Genomic DNA, 10454 nt, shown 5'->3' on the forward strand with positions numbered 1-10454 from the left:
TTTATTGAGCATGATATATAAAAATGATGAAAATAGTTTTTAGTTACATAAATATTTTTTGGATATTTTAAGGTGTGTTAGTGCAGCTACAACTAAGTTTAGCTTATTGAGGTGTAGAAATAAATAGGTTAAAGTTTTATGACACCTTAAAGATAAATCAAATAAGGAGATAATCAAAAACCACAAGAAGTAAAATCAAGCATTGCATGAAGAAAGCAAGAAAAGCATGAAAAGATGAAGAAAATTAGCTACGCCAAGAAGAGGGAGTGGAAAACAAAATTTGGACCTTGCGGTTTTTTAGATTTTTTCTATAAAAAGGGCTTTGATAATTGATAAATGGTTATAATAAAAGATAATTTAAGGAAAATATATCTAGATGTTTTATGAGATATTTTTAAATAATTACCTTGTTGAACTAATGAGTAAATATCAAAAGATAATATTTGTCAAATCTTTTTGAAGCTAGAAAAGATCTTCTCAAATATTTTTAGATCTCCACAACAATCAAATATATCTTGAAGATATTAGATTATTTAGAAGAAAATTGGAGGAGATTACACTATCAGAAAGATGATTATAATAACAAAAAAGCCTAAATCAAAGCCTAGTCTAATTTCTATATAAAGAGATTAAGGAAAACACATTACGGGAGCGATAGAAATTGACAATAGATTTTTGGAGGTGTCCTTTAGTGAGATCTTTATATATTGGTTTGAGACTCTCATTTTAAAACATGAAAACATATCATAGTATTTTTTTTGTGATAAGAGTGTTCTAGGGTTTGTGTAACCCTTGTGTTGTGGCATTAAGAACTTGATGTTGGTATAGAGCAAGAACTTTCACTAGGATTTTGATTGACTATCGTTGTTGTTGTTGACTGAAGCATGTCATCCTTTGCGAAGATTCAAAAGAAGTGTTTCGTGAAATTCAGAGGTGTTCATCCCTTGTGACCTTCAAGAGAAGTGAGTTTCATCTTTTGTGGTAACAAGAGAGATGATTTTAAAAAGGCGCTATCTATTGGTCTATACACTAGTACAGCAGAAACAAATGGACTCGGTTGTTTTTGGTCATAGGCCCCGGTTTAGAAACCGAGGCATATACGAACGAGGTAAAAAGTCGTCTTCTTATGCCTCGGTTGTAAACCGAGTTAGTATCTTTTCTTTTACTGTCTCGGTTAAAACTTGAACTGAGGCAGTAAAGTGTTTTTTTTTTCCACATTGTGGAGCACAGGGAAGCACATGGAAGCATTTTTTTTTGCCACATTGTGGAGCACAGGAAAGCAGAAGTGGGAAGCAGCAATGGGATGCAGAAGTGGAGCACAGGGAAGCAGAAGTAGGAAGCTGGAGACGGTTCCGTCCGAAACCGACGAGATCACGGTGCTCTCCACCGGCGGGGACTACGGCAGTGATGGGAGGGTGGTGTTCAAGGCCTCGCTGTGCTGCGAGGACCGCTCGGACCTCATTCCTGACCTCATAGAAATCCTGAACTCGCTTCACCTGAAAACCCTCAAAGCAGAAATGGCCACGCTCGGAGGAAGAACGCGCAACGTGTGTTCAATCCCTTCATCCCTTCATCACCTGAAAACACCAGAAAACAGCCCAAGATCAAACAAAAAAACCTAAAACCAAAAATACTTCCCCTCTCCAAAGCTTCAAACTTTTATCAAATCAGAGTCCAGCCAAACCCCACCACATACATCAATCAGAAACAAAGGAGGGGGGCGATGGAGGAGGAGTGGAGGAGGGGTTGGCGGTGGTCGATGAGAAGAACAGGCGAAACCACGACGCCCAGAGGTTGAGCCAGCGACGGTAGTGGGGCACCTGGCAGGGGGAACTGAGACGTGAACAGAGGGGCGGAGAGGTTTGCGATGGCGTGGCGTTGCGGTGGCGTGGCGTGGCGGCCGAAGCAAAAAGAAGTCGTGAACAGAGGGGCGGAGAGGTTTGCACAGAGGGGCGGAGAGGTTTGCAGGATGAGAGGTTTCACGGGAAGAAGAATAGTGAAAGGGAAAGGGAAAAAAGTTCTGAACTTTAACCCTAAAACCAAATCATTGAGGCAAATATAGGCCTCGGTTAAAATAAAACCGCGTCATAAATGTTTTTTCAAAAGCGGGTTTAAAAGAACCGGTGCAGTATACGTTTTTCAAAAGCGGTTTTAAAAGAACCGGTGCAGTATACCATTTTTAAAAGCGGTTTTAAAAGAACCGAGGCATATAGTGTCTCTAAAATTACATTTTTGCCACCGCGTTTTTATATGTCTCGGGTCTTCAAAAACCGAGGCATAATACGCGATTTAAAAACTCTATTTTTTACTAGTGATATTTTTTCACACATTCATTGATAGCGCTTATTTAAAAAAAACGTTATCTATTAGGCGTTATCTATGTTCAATTCTGTAGTAGTGAGTCCTTTGTTTGAGGAAATGATTGTTAGGATACAAACAAAGTCTCACATTAGATAAAATAAGAGATGAACATTTATGGAGATCTATCTATATGTTGAACCTCCCTACATTTTTATATCACTAGTGCAAATCGGGGATAAGAACACGGGTAATACGTCTCGGTTTTTAGAAAACCGAGGCATATATAAAGGCGGTGGCATTTTTGCAATTTTGACGAACTTATACGCCTCGGTTGCGGTGGAACCGAGGCATAAAAGCAAAATTAACTCGGTTAAAAACAAAACCGAGACCTAATCACTAGTAAAAAAAACAAAACCGGTGGCATTTTCGTAATTTACGTTAACTTTTTTGACCCGGTTTAAGGGGAACCGAGGCATATAGGTAATATGACCTCGGTTCAAACCCCACCCGATGCCTAACACCCCATAGAATGCCTCAGTGCACTTGGACCCGAGGCAATATACCTATCTTGCCATTACCCTCTCCTCGATCGCGCTTCACCCTCTCATAACCCTCTTCTCTTCCAACCGCGCCCCCTCTTCGCCCTCTCATAACCCTCTTCTCTTCCAACAGCGTATCCACATTCGCCCTCTCATAACCCTCTTCTCTTCCAACAGCGCCCCCTGCTTCTCTTCCTCCCCACACCCTAACGACTCCCACCTTTCGCCGTCGCGACAATGGCGCTTCCTCCGCCTCCTCCAGATCCCTCAAAACCCCCTCATCATTCGCCCACAACTACCGGATCGCCGTCGCCCTAATTCCATCGCACACAGAGGTGGCACCCTCGTCGTCGCCGCTTCGCTTCGTCTGTCGCCGCTTCGCTTCGTCCGTCGTCGCTGTCGTCCATTGCTTCTTCGGTTCTTCTTCTTCGCGTTGCTGCGTCCATTTCTTCTTCGTTGTTCTTTAGTTTAGATCCGAAAAGGGTTCGGCCCTTATTTCTTGTTTAGATCTGAAAAGGGGTGTTCATCCTTCTTCCCTGTTTAGATCTGCACATAATGGGGCGAGATTATCTTCTCACAGAGAGACCCAACTTTGGGGGAGCACCACCAGCGGTCTCGCGCAAGCCAAAGACGGAGGCGCGGCGAAGGCCCAAGGGCGCAGTGGTCGTTCCTTTTCTTGCGGCGGGGCGCAGTGGTCGTTCCGATTCGTCTAGGGTTCCGATTCGTCTAGGTTTTTTATTTCAATTTTTGGATTTCTGATTGGAGTTTCTGCTTGAGTTTTTGATTGGATTTTTTATTGAAGTTTCAATTTTTGGATTTTTGATTGGAGTTTTTGAGTGGCGGCAGAGCTGAGACCTCCAGGAACAGAGGAACAGAGGCTGGTGGAGAATCTTTCTTGTTTCATTGAAAATGTGGAATTGCGTTGTTGTGTTGGTAGCTCGTTGTTGTGTTGGTAGTTCTGAAAGTGGGAAGGAGAAATGATGCTGGTGACAGTGGAAGATGGGTGTCTGCATATGCATAAGAACATACATCAACAACATCCTAAAGGTTAAAAAAAAAAAAAAACAAGTTACTGCCTCGGTTACGTAAAAACCGAGGCATAAATCCTATTCTTTTTAACTCAGTTCACAACCGAGGCATAAAACCTACCCCTTTTTACCTCGCCGGTATATGCCTCGGTTGTAGAACCGGTGCCTATAAGCAAAAGTAACCGGTGCAATATCCTCTTAGTGTACTAGTGTATTATATATTGATTTTTTATATTTTTAAATGACGTATATTTTGACTTAAAATTTAAAAGTAAAGACTACAAATTTACATTTATTTTCTCTACAACATATACATAAATTTTATGTCGGTTGTATATACATCTGATATAAATTTATGTCTCTCACAATTATGTTTTACCTACGTTAGACATAAAAAAACAAAACATATTATATGTAAACAGTTTTTTTTACATTGATTGAACCAAAATAGGTAACTTTAGTCCATAAGTTGTTAGAAATTACAAAAAATGTTATTACGTTTCTTTAATTTACATTTTTCTTAAAATTGTAACCTATATAATATAATTAAATGTAATATTTATACTCGTGTTAGTCTAATCCAACTCGATTTTGCATGAGCTAGGTCTTACCCAATTTGGTTCTCCCTTGCCTGGGCTTGCCCCATGTATACTTCCATAACACGAATTGATTAAATCCTATATTGATTTTGAATTTTAAAATCCAAAAGAGTTGTCTCCAATCTATGTGTAATCCAAATTCAAATAATTAGATTAGACATAAAATGCAAAAATATAAATTAGATTTGAGATAAATCTTTTAAAATAGACTTAAATGTGTTCTATTCTAGTGTGTTCTACAATATGATTCATGTTTATAACACTTCAAGGTCCTTTCTTTTTTATTCAAACCATGTCATTTGAAACCTTGAAAGTCCAAGTGCCTGCCACTGTCAAGATGAAACCACTCGCTAGGAGGTTAAGATGCTAGTCTTCTGCAGAAAGTGCTGGCAAAGCTATGGTAACAACATAAGCTGATGAAGATGCTCGTTAGGGTGATGGCAAAACTGAAGCAATATGTCTCTATACCAAACGTTCAAGCAAAAACTAATGCAGAATCACAAACCAAAACTTTAGTAGAAGCGTATTTTATCTCTCAAGAACACTCAGATGCATGGCCATTAATAGGAAAAACTAAAGGGCTATAATACAAGTGGTTTTTTCTTAACAATTCAAACAAAAAGTATAGTTTATGGGCACAATGCACTTTCATTAATTGCCAGAGAAAGGTGTGCAATTCCCTATGCGAAAAAGGCAAAGTTCCTTTTATTTTATTGCAATATTAGTTAACTAATTTAATAGGAATATCTCGAATGACATTAAAACACATTGATACAGAAGAATAAAAAAGAATACTAGATGTATTTACATGAAGTTACCAATTTTTTATGGGCGTAATTCACCAATCAAGTTTCTATATATTAATGCATAATAGTAAGAAATGCAGTTTTGTTTTCTATTAATTGAATGAAAAAGTGAACCGATCATTTTGAAAAAGAAATGTTTCAGTCATTCTATTGGAGTATTAATTAATTATTTATATAACAATATGAATACAGTGAATGGATCGTTGCTTATATATTAATTCAAGGTGCGAAAGAACCTAATTAGTATTAATTACTTAGGTTTAGGAGAAAAAAAATGAGGATTTGTATATATTATAGATGGATTATAGATTAGTATAGATATTGATTTTAGATATATTTCTCGAAAATTAAAATTACTTAAGTTTTAGCTGAGATCCATCGTGCACTTAAATGCAATGAACAAATAAATCGTTTTGTTGATTAATAAATATTATAATAAATACTTAAATGTAAAACTTTAATAAATAATCTAAAAATTTAAAAAGAAAACAATGAACATTACAAACATAAATTTAACTTCACTTCAACAAATTTAGACTAAAGCCTAAAAGAGTTTTAACTTGTCTCTAGACACATGTCTTTTCATCATGAGATATATTTTATCGTTTCTTAAAAAAATGTACTTGATGTTTATTTCGATTAGAATATTTTCAATATATCCCTTTTATAATTTTTGTATTGGATAAAAATGTGAGAGTCTATTTCTTTCAGTGGAATTAACATCAAAATTTCACAAAAAAAAAAAACAACAGAACAGATATATACCAAAAAAATATCAGCTAATATTTTGCTAGCATCGTTCTGTGACTTGCCTCAACAAATTAAGGTAAAATTGTTTCCTACAAGAGAGTGGTGTTATGCATATCTTACGATGTTCCCATAAAATATCTATAATTGTATAACCTACACTAAACATTGCTTCAACATAGACACATTTTTAAACTAATGATTAAAATAAAAAATCAAATTAATAGAAGATTTATAACCTCAAATTAACCTTTAATTTGAAGAATCAGAATTTTGTTGACTAGTTCATCATGTGGCCAACACTGCTTTGCAATATACCAGGAGTTTTACCAAGACAATACAGGATTTAACCCTTGTAAAAATGAAAAGCCAGAGCTGCTTGTGTTGGTGAATAAGGGTGTGTAAATAAAATGATCGAATAATATAAAATAAATAAAATAAAATGAAGAGTATTATAGTAGTTATTAATAGACATTACGTACATAGAAAGTTAGAAAAGGACCCAAAAACCGCATACTATGTTTCTTTCTATGTGATTGTGAAAAAGACGTGGTTATTTTAGGATTTTTACTACAATCGTGGCCCGTGGTTTTCGATTTGATGTATTTGCAAAGTTTACACAATTAACCATTTGCTAAATATTAACCCTTAAGCGTGGGAACTTAAAGCAATAGGAGGCATTGGTCTCCTCAAAATTTTGCGAGCCAATCACCAAATCCAAAAGAAAGAAGAAAATGAGCCTTTATAAACCCTTTTGATGAAGCATTACCCAATAGCAATAATAACAATCCTTTAACCTTTCTTAAAGCCTGTATTTAGAGGGAGGACGATCAAGTAAACTTGATTTAGTCTCCCTAAACCCTAAAATTTGGTTCATTCTCCCGACCAAATATTGAACATGGGAAACTGTGGTAGCAATCCCAAGACCAATGAAGGTCCTTCGGACATTCCAGAGCCTGTGACCGAAGAGGTTGAGGTTGAACATAAGGAGAGTGAAGCAAATATTGAGACCAAGACTGAGGAAACCCTAACTGATGCAGAGAATAAGTCTCTAAGAAACTTGCTTGATGAGGTATCACATTTTTTTTTCTTCAAATTTCAATCACATTTATTATTTAAAGAACGAAATTAACTACAGTTGATATATATTAAAATAGGAAGCTGGTAATTTAGCCTATTAATAATTGTGAGGTTGTATTGGCAGAAAGTAGAAGAGGCACTGAAGACAGAGGAAGTAAAGGCTGAAGCAAAGGCAGAAGAAGCTCAAAGTGGCGTGGTGAAGGTTGAAGAAGAGAAGCCAAAAGCAGAAGAAGTGACAAAGACTGAGGCCTAATTATAAAGAATAGTGTGCATGCTTGCGTTATATCTTGAATACACACATTTGTTCTCTTTCTGTTCAATGGTCAAGAAAAATTGACTACATCTAAATTCACCATATGGATTTTGGCTTCTTCGTTTAATATATTTATATCTCAATTATTTTCTATCAAGATTATTATTGATTTATTTGGATTTATCTATGTTACTTTCTCTTTCTCAGTGTTTTAATCTAATTATGAAAATTATAGACTATACGGATGTTTTAATCTAATTATAGAAGTTGTAGGCTATATCCTACCCGTTGAGAGAGTTTAAGGTTTAAAATTTACTTACATAAAATAAAATACAGGTATTACTAATTGTCAAAATTTGTTGAAAACGTTAAAAAATAATTATTAACAATTTTTTCCATAGATTTTCGATGAGTCGAAATCTGTCAGTAAATTGTATTCGATAATATTTGCTAATAAATTTGTATTTATCAGTAATTATCGAAGGAAAAATAGTCAGTAATTACTTATGACTTTCGATAAATATAGAAGAAATAATTCGTTAGTAATTTCGAATGAAGAATCTGTTGGTAATTACTGAAAAAACAAATTTGTTAGTAAATATCGCGATCTACTTCAAACTCACCGACACACACAAACCCTCTTCAATATGATGTCGGAGGACCACAAATTTTTCGAAGACAAGCGTCGTAAGGCGCAAGATCGACTCTCCAAGCTTCTCTGGGAGCTTGCCTTGCTCAAGGGTGATGACGTCCGGCTCATGGTAGGGCGGGACGATCTGAGGGTGTCAATGGAGATCCGAAAGAGTGCTCTAGTCGAGAAGAGTCGATTCTTCATGGAGAAGCTTCGCTACGAGGGTGTGGTGTCGCACTCGGTGGAGATCAATGACTACGACGACATGGAAGTGTATGTGGAAGCTGTGGTTTTGATACACTATAAGGATCTCAAGGCCAGGTTGTGTTCCATGGGCAATGGAGTTCCTAAAGTTTTGAGCTTGCTTTCATTTTGATGTTCATTGTTTTGTACATTCTTTTTGTTCTTTTTTCTTGACTGCAATTGGTTTTATGTTCTTACTTTTACTTGTGTTATTTTGTAGGCATCGGAAACTGAAGTTCTTCAAAGAGTATCATCATATCCATCTACTACTGCTAGAACATCTTCTTGAACCTAATAAGTGATGTTCTATAAGAAAAAGATGAAAAATATGTAGGGAAATGAAAGCTCTGTTATCCAAATTGCTTAAAGAGAAATAAACAATAAAGTCTGACGAAAAAGAATACTCCATACTGCCACAATTCAAAGGAACCAAGACAATAAACCTTGCAGGAAAAACAATTATATTAAATACCCTCTACCGCCTCGGTGGCATTTGAACCAAGGCAAAAACCTACTCCTTTTTTCCTCGATTCAAAACCGAAGCAAACAACCTACCTCTTTTGTCTCGTTTGTATATACCTTGGTTCATCAACCGCTACATATAGACGAAAAAAATCGCTGTCATTTCCCTTTACTACACTAGTATTAAAACGATAAATTTTATCATCTTCATTCCAATATAAAAAATCACAAATATCAAAGGAAGGGGAAGAAGAAACCCATAACATAGAAGTTGAAGAAGAAATATTGTCATTTGTAGCATTGGCGATTGACGTTCAAAGTCATGATTATGCGACATGGTAATGGCAGAGGTGGTGAATAGTCGGTATTATCAAGGGGTAGCTGGAACATGTGGCAACTAATTAATTCAGATTCTTGACATCGACGATGACAACGACGAAACAACACACATTTCCATTGCATATATGTCATAGTTATCTCGGCATTCCTTTCTCTGTTACCGATGACGCTGCCCGACACCATGTTGTCCAACAAAGGTTGTAACAAAACAATGCCACATAGTGCCTGGCTCTAGCCAAATTTGTGGGTTTTACTTTGAGCTCCTCCGATATTTGGGCAAAAAAATTATTAGTCTTTTATCAATAGATTTATCAACGAATAAATCTGTCGAAAGTAAACATTTTAAATTATCGACAAATTTTATCGACGAAATTTATCAATAAAATAATTTGTCAATAAATAAAATATATATTATCACTAGATTTTATCAACAAAATAAATTCATTTATAAAATATATTCGTAATTATAATTTTAGAAATAATCTCCAAAATTGTTGTAGTGTTATAAGAATGAATAATAAATTGTTTTAAACATATTTTTAAACCTTTTACAATAGACCTTTTCATTCTCCATTTACTTTAATATATTGTCTAAACTTAAATAAACTAGATTTTCTATTTTATCCAACATTTTGTCCTAAAATAAACTTCATTTACTAAGAAAAATATAAAAGAAAACATTAATTTACTTTCCAAATAATACCGCTGGCTAAAAAAACTTAAAGGACCGAAAATTACTTTTAAAGATTTTAATTGGTTAAAAATTTGTATTAATGTTAGTTTAGTGCATGCTAAGTTCCTTTAAAATACTTATATATATTTGAGTTTGTGTTAACTTAGAGACGTTAATTATAAATAAATAAGATTATCATTAATTAAGTTTCCATTAAATTTATTTATTTTTAAGTTAGTGTTAACGTAACCGACGTTAAATATAAAAATATTAAAAATAATTAAGGTTAGGATTGGCTTATCGTTATTTTATTTTAAAATTTGTATTTATTTAATGTAGTATCACCTAAGTCGATGGTAAATTATATTCTTTTAATGTTTTTAACCATCAATACGAACTATAGGTTTTTTTTTTTTAATTTAATGGTCTAAGTTTGAAAATCACAAATCTTTTCATCAACAATTTTTTTTCACTTTATATATATATATATATATATATATATATATATATATATATATATATATATATATATATATATATATATATATATATATATTTAAAAACACTCATTTTTTCATTCACATTTATAAATCTCTTCACACTTTTCTCTTTTATCTACCATATTTCTTTCACCTACATTAATCTCATTCATTTACACTCATTTTTGCATCACACACATATCCTTTATTTACATTTTTTTCATCATCTTTCATCTCTATCACTTGTACTCATCTTCTTCGTGCGGATATTATG

At 34.6% G+C, this 10454-nt stretch overlaps 1 protein-coding gene across 1 annotated transcript; it reads left to right on the forward strand.

Annotated features, from left to right (window-relative positions):
* Positions 1-6901: 6901 nt before the first annotated feature.
* Positions 6902-7458, forward strand: LOC148193613 (uncharacterized). Its single transcript, XM_088098126.1, has 2 exons — positions 6902-7092; positions 7225-7458. The coding sequence occupies exons 1-2, from the start codon at positions 6919-6921 to the stop codon at positions 7351-7353; spliced, it is 303 nt and encodes a 100-aa protein (XP_087954252.1). The 5' UTR covers positions 6902-6918; the 3' UTR covers positions 7354-7458.
* The last annotated feature ends 2996 nt before the right edge of the window (positions 7459-10454 follow it).

Source organism: Vigna umbellata, chromosome 9, assembly GCF_029865625.1.
Source record: "Vigna umbellata cultivar VRB3 chromosome 9, Vumbellata_1.0, whole genome shotgun sequence".
Classification (NCBI taxonomy): domain Eukaryota; kingdom Viridiplantae; phylum Streptophyta; class Magnoliopsida; order Fabales; family Fabaceae; genus Vigna; species Vigna umbellata.